We start from the raw sequence: 22,196 nt of genomic DNA on the forward strand, positions 1-22,196 counted from the left end.
CCCCGCCCCAGCCCCGCCCAGCCCCGCCCCGGCCCCGGCCCACAGTCTCCTTGGCTGACATTTTACTGTATGCTGTTTACTCTTGGGAGGTAACCTAGGGTTTAGCCTGAGGCCTGCTCACTCAGCTCTTCACTTGGGGACACTGTGGGTAGGCTTTCTCTGGTGTGACATTGACAAGCCTGGTGCTAACAGTCTTGGAGCTGAGTCTTCCTACCAGAGAAGTATCAGATTTAGGACAGGGTGACAGGAGACCTGCAGTTTCAACTGGGTGCCAGGCTCCGATTAAGACCCATAAGCGCCATCCAGAGGCAAGGGATGAGTAATTTACAGCCACCCCAACACAAATGCCATGTTAGGAGGAGTCTAACAGTGTAGAATCCTCTACCGTGTGGATGATGCAGCTCCACAAGTCCGTATCTGTGGCTGCGGACGGGCCCTTGACTGTTCCTGACCTTTGGTTTCTACTTGGGGAGAAGCAATCCATCTTCTACCTCACCCTGTCTGTGGTTTCTCCCTCTGCATCCGCAGTTCCTTGACCAGTTGCCAAGCTCTGTGTCTTCTTTTGAAAAAGCCTTTGAAATCTGCCTGTCATCTATAATCACACTATAAATGCCCTTCATCTTTTCTCTCAGAAAAACCACGATGCTTAGCCCCCGCCATTTCCAACAAACGCCCACTCCTTAGCTCAGTCCTGAATTATGACATTGACCACATCTGAATCAAACCCAGTTCAAAGTCGGAAGTGAGTGTGGGCACTTCGTTCCTTAGAAATGTCTGACCATGTATGGGCAGTAAGCTCTGTCAGTACGTATGAACTTCTGCATGTATGTGTGATAACAACATACACTGGACCCACAGAACTTACAGGGCTACGCTTCTCTAAGACAACAGTGGGGGAAAATGTCTGCTGGGTTCTGATTGCCTTTAGCAAAGGGTCCCAGGCTTACATTCCTACATTAGCTGGGGAATTAATTTTCTCATGACCCAGCTTCAGCAGTGCACACATCTGGTTGAACCGAAGCATTCGCCACTCAACTCAAGCCATCTCTCTAATGGTATCCTCCCATCCCCTCACTCTTCACTTTGTTTGTCCTTGTTGCGACCCCACCAAGTTGATCCAATTCCTCGATGCTCTACCTCTCAGCCAGCCTGATATCAGGCCCTAACTGGTAATGGATGCTCTACCTCCTTTGAAACTATGGTGCCTCCCATGACAGGCACTGCCCACTCTCTATAACAGTCAATTATTCACTTTATCCACTCTGAATTGGTAAGCACTCCTTGAGAGAGTGAGAAAACAGAGCCTCCTGGGCCATGAGACCTAACTTCATCACAGCCGTAACATCTCCTGGCAACCACATTCCTCCTCTGATGATATGAGGTGTTCCTGGTTGGATTTGAATATTTCCCTCAAAGTTCTCAGTGATCGTGAGATGGGAGGCAGAGACAGGTGAATCTCTGGAAGCTTACGGTCCAGTTATCTTAGCCTACTTGGGAAAGTTCCAGGCGATGAGAGACTCTGTCTCAAGCAAAAGGAAGACCAACATCCACGACTTTGACCTACACACACACACACACACACACACACACACACACACACACAATCACACACACACACACAGCACATGCACAATGCCTACATGTGTACACACATGAGCACACACAGACACAGTCAGCTCTAATAGTGTATGCTTTTACAGTAATTAGACACACCTTTAAACTGTAGCACGATTTCCCACATCTTTAAAGGTGACCAGCCTCCGTAACCGTACCTTCGGCAGTACTAAGTACCTTTCACAAATCAACCTATGCTATTTTGCTTCTTAACTGTGAGTCTGAGCCACCCAGGGCCCACAAGTCACTTGTCACCTCCTACAGCCACCATGAGGCTTTGCTAAGCTGAGCTTCAATGTGTTCAATGCTCGGCGGCCTGGAGTGACTAGGAAAATATCTATTTACAATAGTCAACACTTCTACAAGCTCTGAAAGCCTCTGATAAGCATTTGGGTGAAACATGCCAGTGACAGGGTCAGCTGTGGAACATGTAAGACTTTAGATTGGGCTGAGACCCTGAGAGTAACAGGCCTGCTTCCTTATTATCAGGGCCTAGAATCTAGGAGGTGCGGGGCAACTGCTGGGCCAATGACCGGGTGATGAGCGTTCCACGAGGCAGTCCTGTGCACAGCACAACGATTCTTTGCTTTAGACCTGCTAATTGGTTGGGAGAGCATTGACTGATCTCTTTTCTGAGGTCACAAAGTTCCTACATCCTGGCTCTAATTAACAGTTGTTGATGTGATCACACAAGCTAAGTAAATCAGAGAGCTCTGACCTCTATGACACGTTAAGGGTCCCTTTACCTCCACGGCCTGGTTCCTTAACTGGATTCCACAAAGGGATCCCTACTTTGGGTGTGTTACACCATAGTCACCTAGCCTTCCTTTCACTGTGCTCCCGTCTATGGAAGGATTCTAATCCTGACATGTTAAAAGTTAGGTCTAGATTATTCTCTAAAGGCTCATTCATGAGATGAAGGCTTGAGCCCTCAGCCTGGCACTGTGGAAGGTAGTAGGGAGTTTAAGAGGTGGGACTTAGCAGAAGACTTGAGGTCTTTGCAATGTGTGCCCTGAAGGTGACTGTGATGCTGGCTCACTCATTTTCTATTTCATGACATGGTCATGAGGTGAGAAGTTCTGTTTGGTCATTGTGATCTCACCATGGCATTCCAGGCAGGCACTCCACTACTGATTCGCAGCCATAAACTACTTCTAGAGCTCTGTTCAGTCAGTATTTGGCTGCCTGGGTTTTCTCTTTACTGTGGAACTGGCACAGTCTTGGTTGGCAGGGGCTCCATCAGCACGGTTACTGCACTGAAAGAAGAAACTTAGGATGGGGGGAAAAACCCCAGACCAGAAAAAAATATTTATGAATGTCTGCAGCTGACACTGGGAGACTTGAAAGTTTAGAAGTTCCCCGAGAAAAGGGGGCAGGAATTTGCAATGCATCTTGAAATGTGTAAGAGAAAAATGGGATCTGATAGACAGAGCTGCGAGAAAACAAGACCTGGCAAAATGCTAACCGTACAACTTAGCTGACAGATACACAGTGCTCACTATAAAAATGCTCCTAGCTTGGTTGGAAGTTTGAAAATTCTCATTATTAAAAAAGAAAAAAAGAAAAAAAAGGAAGGAAGGAAGGGAGGAAGGGAAGAAGAGAGGAAGGGAGAGAGAGAGGGGGGAGAGAGAGAGAGAAGGAAAGAAAGAAGGAAAGAGAGAGAGAAGGAAGGAAGGAAAGAAAGAAAAGGAAGGAAGGAAGGAAGGAAGGAAGAAAGAAAGAAAGAAAGAGAAAGAGAAAGGAAAGTCTTCAAAAGATCCCCCAGGTGACTGTGGGCTGTGCCTGCCTGAGAGCTTGCTTTTCTGGACGACCCGAGGAAGAAGAGGTTTGTACTGGAGCCGGCGGCAGCCCAGAGAGGCTTGCTCATCTCTCTCTTCTTAATTACAGTGTAACAATGCTGAGATAACAGTGGTGAACAGTGGTGAACAAGTAACTGCTGTGATAGCTAATAAAGTCCTCATCCCCTTACCGAAGGCTGGGCCGTTCCTCTCACGGCAGATGGGAGGAACTGCTAGTGTTCTCTGTCAAGCTGGTGGGAAGAAAGTAAGACTGGGGGTTCAGAGACACGATGTGCCCGAGAGTCCCTGCATGCCATCCTGAAGAAAGCCCCCATTTTTCCAGGTGTTTTGGCTTGCTGTGTTATCTAATACACGTCTGCTTTGTTTGAAATAGGGCCTGCCAATGTTTGTGGCAGCCTTAGAAACAGAAGCTCTCTGCCACTCTACAAGAGAGAACACGATGCCAAGAGGCGCAGGTGCCCTGGTACTGCTCGGACCCCCACCTGTAAGGCCCTCTGGCCCTCCCTGCTGGAGTGAGGCAGACTTGGAATTCAGACAAACATCACATAGTAGTCTATCAGCCAATGGTCACGGGGAGCCAGGTGAAAATTGTATTCCCACAGGTTTGCCATCAGAAGCATCCAAGAAAGTATGCTTGTATGACAGCAAACATGAGTCACTATTTAAAACTCTGTTTAATGAAGAGCTTCATTGTTTTATGTGCTAAATTGGGGCACAGGATCTGGCCCAAATGTCAGCTAGCAGAGACTTTTAAAACCCTGTTTACTCTCTGTCCTGAGAAATCTGAAATTGTGCAATTCAGCCCAAACCAACCACAGCCATAGACATAGTGGTGATATATCTCATTAAAACAGAACACTGAAGGGGGATGTACACGCTATTGAACACATACAACAAACAAACAGAACCCCAGAAATGGAGGCACTCGTTGTGACAAGTCTGGTAGTCTCTTCATGTTGCAGGGTTTACCACGATGTTGACCACAGTCAGCTGTTAGTATGGGTTCAGGTCAAACTGGACCGGCATCCCAGTCAGTGTTATATGGCTTCCAGAAGGATCTCAGCCCATGGGGAAGGAGGTGGAGAGTGGGAGGTCAGTCCTGGGCATAAATTTGTATTTTTGTCTTTCTCATGGTAATATGGTATTCCAAATGACCACCAAGTCAACAGTACTGCTTCTTGGAGGAAATCATTTAAAAACTTGAAGAAGACAAGAAAGGAAGGAAGGAAGGGAGAAAGGAAGGGAGGGAGGGAGGGAGGGAGGGAGGGAGGGAGGGAAGGGAAGGAAGGAAGGAAGGAAGGAAGGAAGGAAGGAAGGAAGGAAGGATGAAAGAGAAAAAGAAAGAAAGAGAGACTGCCACTAGACATGGAATCCCTTTGTACTGTGAAGTTTATGTAACTAAGTGGCTTCGCTCTCAGGACACAACACCCTTAGAGAAGGTCTCAGTTTGTGATGCGTGTGTTCAGAGCTCTCTTGGCAAGTGTGTCTTCATGTCTGCTTCCTTTTCTCTCCCATCCTGAGTGGTCAGGTGTTTGAAAATACAGCTTGAGGCCAAGACAGTGTGACAATCATCTAGTGTCTGCATACTTTCATGGAGGGAAGAATAGGGGTGTGTGTGAGTGTGTGTGTGTGTGTGTGTGTGTGTGTGTGTGTGTGTATCTGTGTGTAGTGTGCATCCATGCACATGTGAACTCTCAGATTCAGTTAGGCCTGGCTAAAGGCTGAAAGTCAGATGGAAACTTGCTTCCCTATGGCAACACAGTTTCACTGGCCTGGGGATTCATAGCCTGGTGTCAGGTGTGATGGCACACACCTACAATCCAGCATCCAGGAAGCTGTGGCAGGAGGATTGCTTCAGGTCTGACTGAGGCCAGCCTGGGCTATGAAACCTTGTCTCACAAGCCAAAGCAACAACAGCAAAGAGGAGATTCATCTTGGGAATTGGATGCGTGACCTTGCAGGCCAAGAAGTCCTGAAGTGTGGCCATCTCACATCACAACATGAGGGGACTGATGGCTTCTAAGCTGAGCCCAAGTGACCCAGTGTCTTCTCAGGTTTCTGGCAATTTGATAGTCTAGGTCCATGGTATATGTTCTAGAGTCTGAAGGTTGAAGAACCTGGAGCCGTGATGTCCAAGGACAGGAGGAATGGATTCCAACGTCCAAAGCGACAAAGAACCCCATTTTCTTCTTCTGTGTGTCCCCCTCTGCCCCCCCAGGCAGACCGACTGTGAGTCCCCCTCTGCCCCCCAGGCAGACAGACTGTGTGTCCCCCTCTGCCCCCCAGGCAGACAGACTGTGTGTCCNGAGTCCCCCTCTGCCCCCCAGGCAGACAGACTGTGTGTCCCCCTCTGCCCCCCAGGCAGACAGACTGTGTGTCCCCCTCTGTCCCCCAGGCAGACCGACTGTGTGTCCCCCTCTGTCCCCCAGGCAGACCGACTGTGTGTCCCCCTCTGCCCCCAGGCAGACAGACTGTGTGTCCCCTTCTGCCCCCCCCCCCAGGCAGACCGACTGTGTGTCCCTCTCTGCCCCCCAGGCAGACAGACTGAACAGCGTTCATCTATATCGGTGTGGGCCAGTCTTCCTTATTTGGTCCATGGATTCAAATGGCAGTCTCACTTGGGAAAACCCTCAAGGCACACCCAGAATTCACACATTACCCACTGTCTGGGTGGCCCATAACCCAGTCAAAACAAATTACCCGTCACTTTGCTGATGAGCTGCCTGCTTCACATCACGGCAGAAGCCAAAGTCTAGCCTTGGATTCCACAGCTCGATGTGGTCATTCTGCTGTTCTTGGTTCAGTCTGTTTGCTTCTGCCTTCTAGTTAGGGCTGCTTCTCCACCTCGAAGATTTTTGCTTTTTGTTTTTTGTCCTCCCTGTGGCCTGGCTCTTCCTGTTGACCTGATCCAAAGCTGGTCCTCTGATACATCCTTCTGCCTCCTCTGACCTGTGTCCTACGCCTCTTGGTCCAGAAAGTCTTTCAGAGCATCCCAGACCTCCAGGAGCCAGAGAAGCAGTACCTCCCTGGAGATGCCTCTGTCCTCTGATGTCCTCTTTTGAGAAGACCAATGCCAGCAAACAGGGATCCTCCCCACTCCACTCCATGTCACTGCCCCACACACACTGGGAACTCCTACTTGTACTGTAGTCCTAAGAGACCGTTTACTTCTCATGGCTGGCAGGGGCAGGGATGAGAACTACTGAAGCAGAGCATCAGGATCCAGCTTTGGCAGCCATGTGTGCTCCTTTATTATTTCTGCATGTGTTTATCTGATGTGCACGCTTGCCAGGGAGGCTCCAGGGATCAGATGCAAGCCCTCAGGCCTGGTGGTGAGTGATCACCTTTGCCAGTGAGCCATCTCCTCACTGGCACATGCATCCTCACCACAGTGTACCTGCATCAGTACCACTTAAGGACACTTTGGTGAAGCAGAAGAAAATTTAATTAAGAAATAATGACCCAGAAGTATGCACTATTTTAGTTCTTTTGACATGGAATCTCATTATGTAACCCTGGCTGGCCTGAGATTTGATATAGACTGGACTGACCTCAAATTTACAGAAAACCTCCGGCCTCCCATCCTGAGTACTGGGACGAAGGGCATATATCACCTTGCCTGGCTCATTTTAATAGTTTGTCACGCAGAATGGGAAGTGTGCATAAAACACTTGGGCACACAGAGGAGTGACTGCTTCCTGGAGGAAGGGCACGTGTGTGCCTGCACTGTGGACTAGCTGCCGTGTGCCTGCACTGCGTGTGCCTGCACTGTGTGTGCCTGCACTGTGTGTGCCTGCACTGTGGACTAGCTGCTGTTAGCTTGCTTTCTTTTCTCTTTCTTTCTTTCTTTCTTTCTTTCTTTCTTTCTTTCTTTCTTTCTTTCTTTCTTTCTTTCTTTCTTTCTTCTTTCTAATTGAATGCTGTTTCTACTCCCTCCCTCCTGCGTACTATCTGGGTTGAGGCCCTACTTGGCTCCCAAGATCAGGTAAGATTAGGTGCATTCCCAATGGTGTGGCTGTAGATCTGTGTTTACTTTCTGGAACCAACTATGAGTTGCCAGGCTCCAATATCTGGCAGATATATATATATATATATATATATATATATATATATATATATTTTTTTTTTTCTTGAAAGTAAACAAAGCCTGTCACTTCAAGAGAAACAACCGGTTGTGTTTGTTGACAACATAAGAGTATTTTAAATCCCCCTTCCAAGATACCCTATTTTCTCATACACTGCTTATCTTTCTGTCTTACTGGGAAGTGAAGGCTGTCAGTATGTTCTGTCCTTTGTCTGGGCACAAGCACTCCATAAGACAACACTGAAGAGGCTTCTCTAGTGCCTGTCCTGTGTCGAGTGCTAAGCTGACACTGGTTTCTATCAAGGGAGGTTGGATGAAAAGGATTGTAATGTATTTTAACAGATCTAACCAAATATGCAAGTCAATGAAGCCGACATAGTCATGCTGCTCTCTAAGTAGATTCTTCTGAAAGGAAATTATTCACTTCTTTTATAACCAGAAACAATGAAAGACAGTGGGGCTCTAGTGAAACCATGGTAATCATTTAATATCGAATTCAAGAAAAACCACTCACTTCTCTAATACACTACATGTATTGGCTAAAATTCATGTAATGTCATGAAATTTTATCAGAATGTCTCTAAAGCTCATGGCTTGGTTGGCTGGCTTTGCATCACTATGACAGTATGCCTGGGAGAAGCAACTTGAAGGACAGAAGATTGACTCTGATTCTGAGACTCATGATTTCTGAGAGTTTGCCCCATCATGGCTATGAAGGCAAGGTAGAGCTGAATAGCTCACATCATAGCAACAAAGAAACAGAGAAATGAAGGTCCAGGAAGTGGTAGGAGATGAGGTAGTCCCTAAGGAGGTCCCCATGACCTCCTTCCTCCAACAAGATCCCACCTCCTGCACCTTTCAGTACCTCCCGATGATGTTATCTTATTATGACTCCATCAATGGATTCGTAATCCCACTGATTAGGTTGGAGTCCTCACGATCTAGTGGTCCTCTTTGGACATCCCCTCCCACACATATCGAGAGGTGTTTATTAACCCAATCAAGTTGGCAGTCAAGATTGCCACCACAATGCTTAGAAACAGTTCCCCAGAGCACCGGTGCCAATGTAAACAAGGCCATCTGTGTCCTGACATGCTGGAGCCGCCAGCACTGAGTGATGGCTCCGCCATTATGCCATTAGCTTCGCCTTTCACTCAATTAACCAGATGTGCTTTCCAAGTGCAAACATCTCTCAGTCCAGCGTGAACTCGAATTATGTGATGTTCTGGGCACAGACAACAGTGAAGAGTGGGCAAGGGGCAATGAAGCTGAACTGGACTGACTGGGCAAGGGAAGGAGAGATGTGGGGGATAGAGGAAGGAAGTGGGGGAGGAGAAGAGGCTATGAAACATGACAGGCACCAGGGTGGGACCCAGAGAAGCTCTCTGAAGCACATTCTCTGAACGCCTCCAGGGCTCAGCAGTGGCTGGGCCCATGTTGTATGAGCACAGCTTCCCATATCTTGTGTGGGACCATGCAAAGCCTGTGGGGTCTCCACAAAGCCTTGTGAATGCTGGCTTGACCTTCAGGAATCGACTCTGTGTCCTTGGACAGGCATATCTCTATAAACAGGCTCTGGATTGCTCCCCTCAGGAACAGAACAGTGATGTTCACGTCGGAGTCAGAAGGCAGCTAAGCTTGCCTTGCTCCTTTGCTGAGGAGGGGACACTCTCCATGAGCACTCCTCCCACAGGGACAGAGGAGAATCGTCCTACTTGTTCTGCATCAGCGTTGGGGGAAAGTTGCTGCTCTCAGTGAGAGGGTTGTGGGACATCAAGGAAGAGGCATCACGCAGACTCATAATTAACCTGAATACTCTCCCTCGAGACACAGCAACTGCATCAGCAACCTGCCTGCCAGTTCCAGTTCAGCAATCCTGACTGCTGTCTCAGTTGTTATGGAAACGGACCATGCTACCTCCTAAAGAATAATTATCCCAACAAACCTATTTCTTTTCACTTGCTATAGGCCATCAAAACAAGTGGCTCATACATAAGGAATGAGGAGCCCCAAGGACCACAGCTCGTGATTAGCAAAGGCTTCTCCAGGAGCAGAATGTGAAGCCTGACCGTGAGTCAATGGAGACCAGCTGTCTCCAGGGAAAAGACTGGCAAGGAGGCCACCTCAAGCGACAACAGGTGTAGACGGTGTTGGAGCCAAACTCTGACCCAGGGATGTAGCAGGACGTAGGAAGGACACATTGGGGCCAGGCAGCAGACAGTAATGAGGACAGTCTACTGGGGCTTGTCCCTTTGTACAGGAAACGATGGTCCTTGGATACAGGCAAATGTGTTTGGAATATTAACTTTGAAGCATTGTAGTGAACATGTAAAATCAACCTGGGCACCATCAATTCTGCAGTTCTACTGTTGCCCTGGCTGGAGCTAAGACACTAATTGCAAACTGCACAATCCAGGAATGTTCTTTTTCCTGTGGCCAGGATGTCCACAAAGTCCTTTGGTAGACAAGGGTGAGTGTCGTTGGCATTTCAATCTAGGCTCCGCCCCACAGTTACCTGGCAACAGCAAGGTGTGCCTGGCTCACTATTAAAGGGGCTGCTTGTTCCTCCCTACTCTCTCTCTCTCTCTCTCTCTCTCTCTCTTCTTACTCCCTTCCTGTCTTCCCTCTCTGTCCATTCTCTCCCCATTTCCCTCCCCCTCTCTCCACATGCTCATAGTTGACCTATTCTCTCTCTCTCTCTCTCTCTCTCTCCCTCTGCCTTTCTCTGTCTCCACTCCCTCAATTCCCCTCCCCATGCCCTAAATAAACTTTATTCTATACTATACCATCCTGTGGCTGGTACCTCAGGGGGAAGGGATGCCTCAGCATGGGCCCACAGAGGCACCCCATTTCCCCACACCATACCGAGCCTCCACAAAACATATCCCTGACTTCTTTTTCTTTTCTTTTTCTTTTTTTCTTTTTTATAAAACACAACAGTGATCTTAACTTCCTGGGCCTCAACATCTATCTTCATATTGGGGATTGAACCCAGGGCCTGATGTGTGCTAGGACACCATTTTAACCACCTGAGCCAACTGTCCAGCCACTAATCCCCTATGGGGAGAACCAAATGTGCGCCACTGGGATCTCGTGGCTCTTGTTAGAATTTACCCACACACTCTTAGGGGTTTCATGACCTCAAATTGACCTGTGATGATACAGTCATCCTGCTGCTTGTCACAGGAGCAGTTAGAACTGAGGCCTCAATTTTCACTAATGCCCTAGGAAAGAGAGGTCCACCCCCTGCATCATGGTGACTTTGTCCCTTCTGTCTAAACAGTAAATTGTTGTATTTTTTTTCCAAGCAGAGCAGTGTCTGATAAATTAGTTGAAAAACAAGAGAGTTTAGGCAGCTCTAAGGAAATTCTTCTGTCCAGAGAAAGCAGGTCTGAGTGTGTTCTGTGGCCCTCTGAACACACTCAGGTCTTGTGCTTTGTCTAGCTGTCTGTGACTACATACTGTGCTCTTTGTTTCTCTAAAGGGCACAGGGCTTTGCAACAGGTGAGCTGAGGTCTTTGGCTATGCCCGTACCACAGAGGTGACATTTGACAATGTATTTCCAAGTCACAAGCTGTGAGTCACAGCAACGGGAAAATCGGAAATAATAATACCAAGGGTGGTGATGACGGCCGGAAGCCGTGTTGTGTTATTGTTAGAAGCTTTTGGGGATCACATTACTAAAACATGACAATGAAAGGTTCCCACTCTGAGTTTCTAGATATCAACGCTCCTTTCCCTAATATGTAAGATCTGGACAGAGACTAGAATATATACATACAAGGAAGGTTTCATGCCTAGTAAACAGATTATTAGAATTTTAGTAAGCCATAAGCAGGGCTGATTTTCCTTTGAAATTATAATATCCAGTAAAGGTTAAAAACAAACAAACAAACAAACAAACAAAAAATCCACTTTTACTTCCTGAGAAAAATACAAAACACACATGGGAAGAGTAGATTGTGTCCATGGCTAAAGAGCAAGCCATGGAGACCTAGCAAGACAGGAAGACTCAGGGATTCTTCCAGACACATGCAGTTCTCCAAAGCTCTTCCCCAGCTCCGGGTTCTCTGCGTCAGCATGAACTCCTCAGAGATATTTTCCAGTCATTACTCATGTGATCTCTCAAGGCTTAGCCCAGCCTTCTCCTTTTCTCTCTTTAACTCTTTAGTTAAACTAAACTCTTTAGTTCTCAGGAGACAGGGTCTGTTAACTACATTTCTCCTTAGGGGTGTCCTCAGCTCCTTCCCAGCACAGCCTGCTGCGATAGTTAATGTGTGAGGCTAGGAGCTCAGGGTGACAGCTCACATCACTGTGCACTGAGGGGTGAGAAACTGGCACAAGGACCTGCACACAGAGACCTTTGTCTCCAGATGTCCACCGGGTAACTGAGTGGCCTTGACCAACTTTTCCACTTCTCTGGGCTTCATTCTCTCCACCTGATAGTGAGGGAGATTTCCCTAGAAGTTCCCAGGGTGGTGTCAGTGCACACAATTAGAAGTTGGTCTGATTGTATTTCTCTGGAATGACATCACTGTTTAGGGCTCTTTCACTATTTCTGACTATACATAGATGCTTTTATGGAAAGTGGACAAGGTGAGGGTACTTGCTAACTATATATTGGAACGCTAGAAGAGAAGCATGACTTTCAGGGGGCATCCTGATGACAGGACATGTTTTGGAGAGAGCTGGTGATTAAACAGCAGGAGCCCTTGCCACTAAGCCACACCTCCAGTTCCTTCTCACATTTAAACCATGGCTTAACCAGTTCATTCCTGTCCACGAGTAAAACTAGTTTCTACCCCATGATCTTGATTCAGTCCCTTGCATTTTCTGAGCATTAGCTTTCTTGTCTGTATAGGAGATGGAATATGGCCCTCCTTGCTGGCCACTAGACTATGGCATTGTTTAAGGATTCTCTGAGGTAACCTGGAACAAGGCAGGTGCACAGAAGGCGCTAATCTCAAGGCATTTTACCCCACAAGTGGTTAGAAAATACTACTCTACGATGACATTAAAAAAATAAGGTGTGTGTGTGTGTGTGTGTGTGTGTGTGTGTTGGGGATCAAATCCAAGGCTTCACAGATACCAGGCAAATGTTCTAGTCTTGGTCTGCAAACCCACTCCCAAACTAGATTGCTTTTACTGTGAGTTGTGCAGAATATAATGTGTGGTGAGGGAGATAGGTTTTCATATATTGTCACCGCACGTTTAACTTATGTAGGGGGTTGAGAGTCAAATAGTAAAGAGGAATGTTGGACATTAACCCACAGCACCCCACTGGCTGTGTAGTGCACCCCACTACTATAGAGCTGAGCTTAGGAGCTGAGAGTCTTGCAGCCCTGCCTTTTCTCTGCTGAGAATCAACAAGGCAAGAAAAAAAAATGTTACATTGCATATTTATGCACACAACCATCTGGAAACCTCAGGGGCATTATTTTGATCAAAAAGAGGAACATGATTTCAAAGCAGGGCAGAATGAGAGATGAACACAATTTTCCTGCTATTACAATATTATTAGCGATTATATTAGAAAAGTTGAGAGCTGTTACTCACCCATCAAGAAAATAATTTTACACTTCCTCAAATCCTCCATGAAGCCTTTAAAATAAGAATAGTTTAAATTATTGACAAGAAATACTGCACCAGAATCCAGGCTCTATCGTGTTCTGTAAACCTACCTTGTGTAGTTTTGTTTAGTAAGATGAGTTGAGTCCATGGGGGCGCGTGGGGGAGGGGGCAGAGTGTGATAAGCAGGTGGTAATAACTGCTTTGGCCTTTTCCCGAGACTGAGGCAGCAGAGTTTCATTTAATGCTGACCATCAATCTTAAGTGTAAAGTGGATACCATCAAATAGTGTGATTCACAAAGAAAGCCAACTGTTTTGTTTTGAGACAGGGTCTCACTATGTGTCCCCAGCTAGACTTAAAACTCTCCGCCTTTTGCCTCAGCTCCCTCAGTGCTGAGATTACAGGTCTGCACCATACCTGGCTAGAAAGCCAATTTAAAAATTTACACATAAGTTTTCTTTCTTCCCCCAATATTTTATTTTATTTGAAGAATCATTTATTTATTTTATGTATATGAGTACACTGTAGCTGTCTTCAGACACACCAGAAGAGGGCATCGTATACCATTATAGATGGTTGTGAGCCACCATGTGGTTGCTGGGAATTGAATTCAGGACCTCTGGAAGAGCAGTCAGTGCTCTTAACCGCTGAGCCATCTCTCCAGTCCCATAAGTTTTCTCAAACATGTTTGTTTTTTCACTTTAAAGGTGTTGTGCTTCTATTTTTTTAAAAGATTTCATATATGCATACCATGCACACATATATGTATTCAGTACACACATATATGGACACAATGTATTTGATTGTCTTCATTCCCACTCTTATCCCTGTGCCTCCTAGATCCACACCACCCTGACAAAACATTTGGCATTTGCAAGCATCCTGCTTAGTAAAGGAGAAACTGGTACACAGGTGAGATGTCTAGAAGACAAAAACTAGTTTATAGCTGCAGCAGACGATGCCACTTTTTGTGTTAAGTTGTGATGTAAAGTTTCCTTTAAAAATATTTGTCTTTATTTAATAATCACAAGTCTGTTTGTAGAACAAGACCAAATGAGCAATAAACAGAATCAGTAGCATATAGCAATAATCACGACAGTGAAAAGGTCTGAACTTAGGGAACCACTGCTGTAAGGAGAAACGATTCAGGGCAGGGAAAGGATGTATGAAACACCTGGAGGTAGTGGGATCCTCAAGGGTTTCGGGTTACTAAGGGTTAATGGGGACCTTAGGGCAAGGACATAAGTGCCAAGATTCTAGTCCCATAAACAACAGGCTTGACAGAGGTGTGTGTGTACATGTGTGTGAGCAAGTGTGTGAGTGTGTGTGCATGTATGTGTGTGTATGTGAGTGCATGTCTGAGTGTATCTCTGTTTGTGACAGTGTGTCCATGTGTGAGTGTGTATGAGTATGTTTGTATGTGTATGAGAGTGTGTGTGTATAGCTGTGTGTGAGTGTATGTGAGAGAGTGTGTGTGAGCTTGTGTGTGTATATGAAAGAGAGAGAGAGATTGAGTCCCCCCACCCACCCCTGCCCAGGATATGGAACTCAAGGTTTCACACCAGCTAAGCAAGGGCTCAAACACTGAACTATATTCCCAGCCCTTAAAATTGATTATCATCTTTTCCTTTATGTGTTTTTCCTGCTTGTATGTTTGCACACCACATCTGTGCCTGGTGCCCACAGAGCCCAGAAATAGGTGTCAGATCTCCTGCAACTGGAGCCACTGATGGCTGAGCCTCCACCAGGATGCTGGGAGCTGAAGCCAACTTCCCTGGAAGGACACTAGTGCTTGTGCTGTCAGAGCCTCTCTCTCCAGCCTATCCCAGTGCTTTTGTTTTTACTTTGTAACTTGGGGTGGGGTGTCACTGAGCGGAGTAGGTTAGCCTTGAACTTACTCTGTAGCCCAGGCTGGCACTGAATTTTAGCTATTCCTGATTTCTCCCTCTGAACAGCCTGGATTACAGGCCTGTGCCATGGGTCCTGCTGGTGGCTGGAGTTTTCTGTTAGAGTCAGTTAGAGTGTTCCTCAAATGTTCTGAAGCTTCGTAGCAACTTTGGACAGATTTGCAGTTTAGGAAGGAGGCCTCACCCATTGTGGTTATTTTCCTTGCTCTCAGGAGAGGTAATATGACTATGCCCAATTTCAGTTTAAGAAACAATTATATTTTAGTTGCCAATCATATATTCATACAAAATAGAAGTCACTAAGGTGTATAATTTTCAGTGGCTTGGGAAATGCTTATATAACAATATGTGAAAAAGTGTGATGATATTTGCATGTACACACAGATTCCCAGCTGGGTAAAATTAGGATAAAGATGACACACTGAAGTGAGGTGTGCTAGAGTGTTAGCCATTGGATGTAGATCAGTCATAACGTTTTAGAAGGCTCTAGTTTTCTACCTTAAAATATGTAAGTGAGTGTACTGCTCTTATAACTGGGAATAAATCCAGGAGCCTGCCATCCCACATCCGGCTGAGACAGAGCTGGTTGGGCGGGGACTGAGTTAGAGCTGTGTGACAGCTCCTGATTCTATGCCTTCCTGTGGCTCACCATGATTATTTGGTGACAGTTATTTTCACATACTGCTGTTTCTGTTCTCACAAAATAACAGTTTATCTAGCCCTTCATGGATCAATAGGGAATTAAGAGCTGGGGCTATTTAAAAAGTCAAATCAGCTGTGTGAGTTACAGCCAATACTTTCCCCCCACAAACCATGGCAACTTTTTTTTAACCAAGTAGATAGGGCATAATTATTAATCTAGGCCTTATGAAGCTCATCTTTTATAAACACTATTACATTTAGAGCATTTGATCTATTTTCAGTTCTATATATAGCTAGCATGTAGTGGATATTTTAGTTTTAAAATAACTGTTTTAAAGTCAGGGTCTTGTGTACTCCAGGCTAGCCTCAAACTTGCTATGTAGCTAAGGAAATCCTGAACTCCACCTGCCCAGTATTGGCATTACAGGTGTGCACCATCACATTGAGGTCACGAGAGCCTAGATTCTGAACCCGGGGCTGTGTGCATGTTAGGCACACACTCTCTAGTCCTTTGAGAAACTCCTAACATGATGAAAATAATAATATAGGCTATGTTTTGGGTTGGTTCCCCATGGGACGCTGTAGTACAGCAACTGCTATTTGGGAAAAAGAATTTTGTTTCCAGCTCAATAATAACTGCACCTCAGATAAACCCCATTGGCTCTGTTACCACCACTGCAGAGCTTTCTGTTCCAGTTACCTTAGAAGATTACTGAAGTGAAGAGCACTACTCTTTACTGTGGGGCCTTGCTACACTGTAACACATGAGAGCATTATTCTTCACTGTGGGGCCTTGCTACACTGTAACACAGGAGAGCATTACTCTTTACTGTGGGGCCTTGCTACACTGTAACACANGGGGCCTTGCTACACTGTAACACAGGAGAGCATTACTCTTTACTGTGGGGCCTTGCTACACTGTAACACATGAGAGCATTACTCTTTACTATGGGCCTTGCTACACTGTAACACATCATGAGAGCATCACTCTTTACTATGGGGCCTTGCTACACTGTAACACATGCGACTTCCAGTGGAGAGTAGGACAATGGATGCATCCCAAATATCTGGATCAGAGCATCCACTTCTCAGTGAGCACCTTAGGAGTCACGTTCTCTGGACAGTTAGAAAACACATCTCTTAGTAATGATTCCCTTGGTTTCTCATGTGTACCAAGGAGGCTGTGAGCCACAGACTTCCAAGGTAACTCATATTTACTGGCCAGGGGAAAGAACCACATTGTTGCTGTTTTTAATCTTCTTTGCTTTACTCTCCTTAGTTGGTGTTAAATAAAGAAAGCATTTGGGACTGGAGAGATGGCTCAGTGGTTAAGAGCACTCTTCCAGAGGTCCTGAGTTCAAATCCCAGCAACCACATGGTGACTCACAACCATCTATAATGAGACCAGATACCCTCTTCTGGTGTGTCTGAAGACAGCTACAGTGTACTTACATATAATAAATAAATAAATCTTTAAAAAATATAAAGAAAGCACATTAGAAACTATATGTTGTCTGATTAGCATAGGAAACGTACCTCCCTCGGTGTCTTCTCCAAATACATTTAGCTGGTCATCATCCTGTTTTAAAAACAATCAAAGCATTAGATGGTAACATTAAGAGATATGTTTAAGCTCCTTGCTAACATTAAATGCTTGACATTTGGAACAACTCCATTAAGGGAAAATTTTCCGAATACTTGTACAGGTGAGTAACAGAGATTTTCAGGAGTCACATTGTTGAAAGCCATGCAGCTGTAAGGGACAAAGTTCAAAGGTAAACTTGAGACATCTGCCCTGAAAGACTATGGCCTGTTGGTAACTGATACAGACTCCAGTCTCTTTCTTTTGGTACATGAATTATCTATGGACGGAAAAGCCTGCTTCATGAAGACAAAATCCTTCAATGTTAGAAGCTAATGGATGGGCATAGTCACAGCTATTTTATGAACACACTACAGTTTAAAGTTGAGGTTGGCAAAAATTTCAGTAATGGGGCAGGGGGCGTTTGAGATGTGAGCCTCCTTGTCTTTGGCCATGGTTAAGCTTTTTAGTTCTTAAGCATAAAATGAAGAAATATCCAGTGATCTCATCCCTCCTCATATTTATCTTCAAAACTCTTATTTTACCTTTAGCTAGGTGAGTATTTTTAGCCCATTGTATTTGGGGGACATGTTTATAGAGATTCACTTGTTGGGAACTCTCACCACCACCTACATGGTCATCTACCTTATCCTCCTCCTTCCTTACCCACAGGTTACACACATGTAGCTTAGCTTTAACTGTCAACTTGACACAGCCTTGTATATTCTCTGGAAGAGTCTTCATAGAATTTATCTAGATGAGGTTGGCCCATAGATATGTCTGTACGGAACTGTCTTGATTCTTAATTGACCAGAAGATTTAGTCCACTGTGGGTGACACCATTTCCTAGGCTGAACCTGAGCTACAGAAGAATGAAGAAGGCTGGCTAAAAATAAAGGCAGCAACTATGTGGCAGGCATTTGTTTCTCTCTGCCCTTGATCTTGGATGTGATGTGACTGGATGTTTGACTTCTCCTCAGTGGTGGACTGAAGCCTGGGATTGTAAGCTGAAGAAGCACTTTCTTCTCCAAAGTTGCTTTAAGTCAGGGAATTATAGTATCATAGCAACAGGAATGAAGCTAGAACACCAGGCATGGGAATTCCTTCCCAGGTACATGAAAAAAGTGACTTCCAGATATCCAAGGAAGGATAGACTTTAATTAAAATGTGTGTGTGTGTGTGTGTGTGTGTGTGTGTGTGTATGTGTGTTTGATGCTCTTCTATTTTTTCCCTTATCTGGAGAAATTTCTGTCATTTCAGAACATTCAGAATGTTCTCAGCGAAGCACTCTTTGGTGCACAGCATTCTGTTGTGTTGTGGGTACCACAGTTACATTTTCCACTGGCTCTTTGTTGATGAGCTGAGCTGTTTCACTCATTCCTACTTTAGGGAAGGTAGCTTGTAGAGCAAGTCATGTAGATACCACGTCATGCATATATCCCTGAAGGGTAAATGCTAGAATAGTCACCTTGTGGTCACAGGTTAAATGTATTTATACTTTTGTTAGATTTTTGCCAAGTTGGTCTCTATAGAGGTTGCAGCGTTCTTCAAGGACAACCTCCACGATGATGCTTTTCCTAGCCTTTTGCCTTTAATTCTCTTGGATGTCAGAGTCTGTTAAATGAGGTCGGCTGGTTACATGGCTTCCCTGAGGCAACCTGCATGGAAAGCACTTTGTGGAAGTACAGAGCCTTGTCACCTTATTAGAATGTGAGCCTCAGGGCATCTTTACTGCTTGCCTTCTTACATTTGCACTTGTCTCTGGAGAAACTGCAGTATGATGGATGCTTGATACAGTGGTCATTTGAGGGTATATTCACCTTAATTAATCTCCTCTGTGAAGAGAAACAACCTTAGGGATGGATCATCAGGGACACTCTCTCCTGCTCCATCCCTTAGTGAAACTGCCACTTTCACAGTGTGGGAAACGGGCATGATTCTGTCCCTTCCTGCCATTCCTCCTTCCTATTCTGAAGGTGAAGAAACAGAGAGGGCTCCAGCTATGCCACCATGCCCTTCGTGAAGTCAACACTGGATGAGAGCCATGCCTCTCACCATCTTGAGCAGCCCCAAAGATTTAGTCCCATCAGCAGAGCAACCATAGTGGGTGTTGGTGGTCTTCCATTGCCCTCCTGACCCCTGGCCCTTAGAACTCAGGATCCAGCAGTCTGTGCCTATGAATGGGGACGACTCTACAGTACAGGTTGCACTCTGGAGCTCCCCCAGGGATCAAGAGAGCTAGAATGAAGCCAGGACCAAAGTTCTGTTGAGCTTTGGCCCTGAACTGTCAGAGAGCAAGCACACTCACATCCTTGCATAGGAATCCCTTACTTAGGCACAGCATCTAGAGAAGCCAGTCTGTGGACTCATCTGGAGCAATGCATACACTTGTCTAAAATGTTTGCAGGGTAAGAGGGTACTGACACGGGGTAGAGAAGGACTGCCGATGAGAACCTGCTTCTCTCTCTTCGCTGTTGGCTACGTCTCGGTGAGGCCGAGAGGAAGCTGAGCTTACACTCTTGTTCTGTGGTATTGTTGGACTATAGGATGAGACCCGACAGGCTGAGATGGCTCACCTTTCCTCTTTATGGCAACATGGCTAGGGAGTTTGATCAGAGTTAATTTGATTTCCTAAACAGCAAAACAAAACAAAAAACAACAACAGCAACAACCACCACAGGCCCACATTGCAAAAGGGCTTTCTTTGCCTCTATCTGACTTCTGGAGTCTGACGTGTTCTTGTCCCTAGATCTTATTCAAGCCCTCAATTCTGTCTGACCGAGGCTTTGATGAACCCCTACTTTATTTCTGTTAGCTCACTCAGTGGATACGTTTCTGCAGCATAGAAGGAGCTGTCACATTTGTTCCTAGGAATGCCTTGCACAGACAAAGGGACTGTTTGGCTGAGGGTACTGTTCTCCAGTGACTCCCAGAATGCCTCATACTTCTAGGGTACATCTTCTATAAATCAAATGATAGGATCAGTGTTGGAGGGCTTGCCTAGAACACCCAAGGCTCTGAGGGTTTTTTTTTTCTCCCCCTGTAAAATAAAACCAACCTCTTGCTTAGAATTTATGAAGGCTCAATTCACACCAAAACCTGCCAACCAACCCACCAACCAACCAACCAACCAGCCAACCAACCCACCAAACAAGAGCAAGGGCCAGAACTATAGCTCAGTGGCAGAACTGTCCTGGATGGTCCTGAGTTTAGCATCTGAGCATTGTAAAAATAATGTTTATCTGGGTTGGGGATACAGTTCTATGGTAGATTTTTTTTCTAGCATGCTCGAAGTGAGGCCCTGGGTTTAGTTCCTAGTACTGGAAAAAAAAAAAAAAAAAAAAAGAAAGAAAGAAAGAAAGGAAGGGAGAGAGGGAAGGAGGGGAAGGAAAAATGAAGAAATCTAGCCTCTCTCTCTTTCTGTCTCTCTGTCTCTCTCTGTCTCTCTGTCTCTCTCTCTGTCTGTCTGTCTCTCTGTCTGTCTGTCTCTCTCTCTCTCTCTCTCTCTCTCTCTCTCTCTCTCTCTCACACACACACACACACACACACACAGAGTGAATGGCAAGCACTTGCTTTGGTGAATAAGAAGCTAGAGGTCCTGGAGGGACAGTCTTACCTCTTCCCATGCTGAGTACATTCTACATGAATGGGGCTAACCTGGGCTATCTGCTGGACAAGGAGGGAAGGTGAAGTCTCCTTCTGGCCCATCTGATGTGCTGCTTTCACTCAGTTGCATCTGAAATACCATCTCCACTGAGGGAAGCCTTGAGAAATCCCAATGCTCTGACCACCAAATTCTACCAAGTACTGTGGACACTTCTTTGTGCCGGAGCTTTGTACTGTGTTGAGTCTATACAGCCAGCCTTTTGTCATGCTGAATCTGCATTGAGGATTAGTCCCTATAGGTGCAATGAGGCCTCAGTGACTTTCCATAGCCTTTAACTAACCTTTAAGGGGACATGCTGTGGGAGAGCCAGTTTCCTGAACTGACAACGATGGCATGCCTATAGACACAGATTCTATGTAAACACCATTTGTGACTCACAAATGTGGTGTCTAGAAGCTATGTGCAGTTTGTGCCAGGAAAGGGTGTGTGTGATGTCCTGCGGTGCGGTGGTAAATCATCCACACAGCTCTGCTTGTTGCAGAGTTTTGGCTCTATGTGGAGTGCTGTGTTGATGACTGGTGAGAGAGCATCTGTAACTCAACCTGTGGTAAATGCTTAGCTAGTCAGGTATCTAGTCAACCAATACCACACTTCCTATCCCAGGGTGTCCATGCACACAGGCTGCTGTTCCCCTGGGGTGGAATTATCTGCAGGGGGCACAGCTGACTGGTGTGTGGCGTCTTCCTCTTGGATAACGAAGCCTGAGGTATTTCTCTCATCTCCAAGACTAAATGCCTGACAAGAAAACTTAAGGGCCAAAGGATGGGAAGATGTGTCCACAGGAGCAGCTCTGGGGCAGCACAGTGAGAAAGTGAGGTTGCTTGTCCACAGGGCAGAGCAAGAAGCAGAGAGAGATGTGTTCATTGGGCTTTGTCCTTCTCCTCCTTTTATTCAACCGCGCAGTAGTGCTACCCATGTTCAGAGTGAGTCTCTCTCTTTAACATCTGTGGAAGTGTCTTCAAAGACACCCCACAACTGTGTGTATCCTAGGTGACGAATCCGATCAAGCTGACAGTGAGCATTCACTATCTCAGTGTCTATTGTCACCAACTCCACAGAGTCTTGTCACTATTTGTTCCCTGAATGACCTGGAGAGGACAAAACTGAAAACCGCAGCGGCACAGATGGCTTCCGCCATGGGATCCACCTCCCACTTCTAACAGCAGCATAGCGTGTACTCAGGGCTCAAGGACCACTTTGTATACAGCACTGTCACAAGAGGATCTCTTCGTAACAGGAAGCTGATGTTGTCAGGATCTTCACAATGCTGAGATGGCATTTGTGATGGCACCTGACCATTGTCACAGTCCTACGCAGCAGAACCGAGCGAC

The 22,196-nt window shown here is 45.9% G+C and overlaps 1 protein-coding gene across 1 annotated transcript in view; it reads right to left on the bottom strand.

The window, feature by feature from the left end:
• Ak5 (adenylate kinase 5) overlaps positions 1–22,196 on the bottom strand; it is a 190,702-nt gene that overhangs the window by 23,742 nt on the left and 144,764 nt on the right. Inside the window, exons 9-10 of the mRNA XM_021158164.2 lie at positions 17,153–17,195; positions 13,054–13,098 (exon numbers count right to left, since the gene is read on the bottom strand). Coding sequence (XP_021013823.1) covers positions 13,054–13,098; positions 17,153–17,195 — 88 coding nt within the window. The remainder of the gene's footprint in view (positions 1–13,053; positions 13,099–17,152; positions 17,196–22,196) is intronic.

Source organism: Mus caroli, chromosome 3 (genome assembly GCF_900094665.2).
Source record: "Mus caroli chromosome 3, CAROLI_EIJ_v1.1, whole genome shotgun sequence".
NCBI classification, from domain to species: domain Eukaryota; kingdom Metazoa; phylum Chordata; class Mammalia; order Rodentia; family Muridae; genus Mus; species Mus caroli.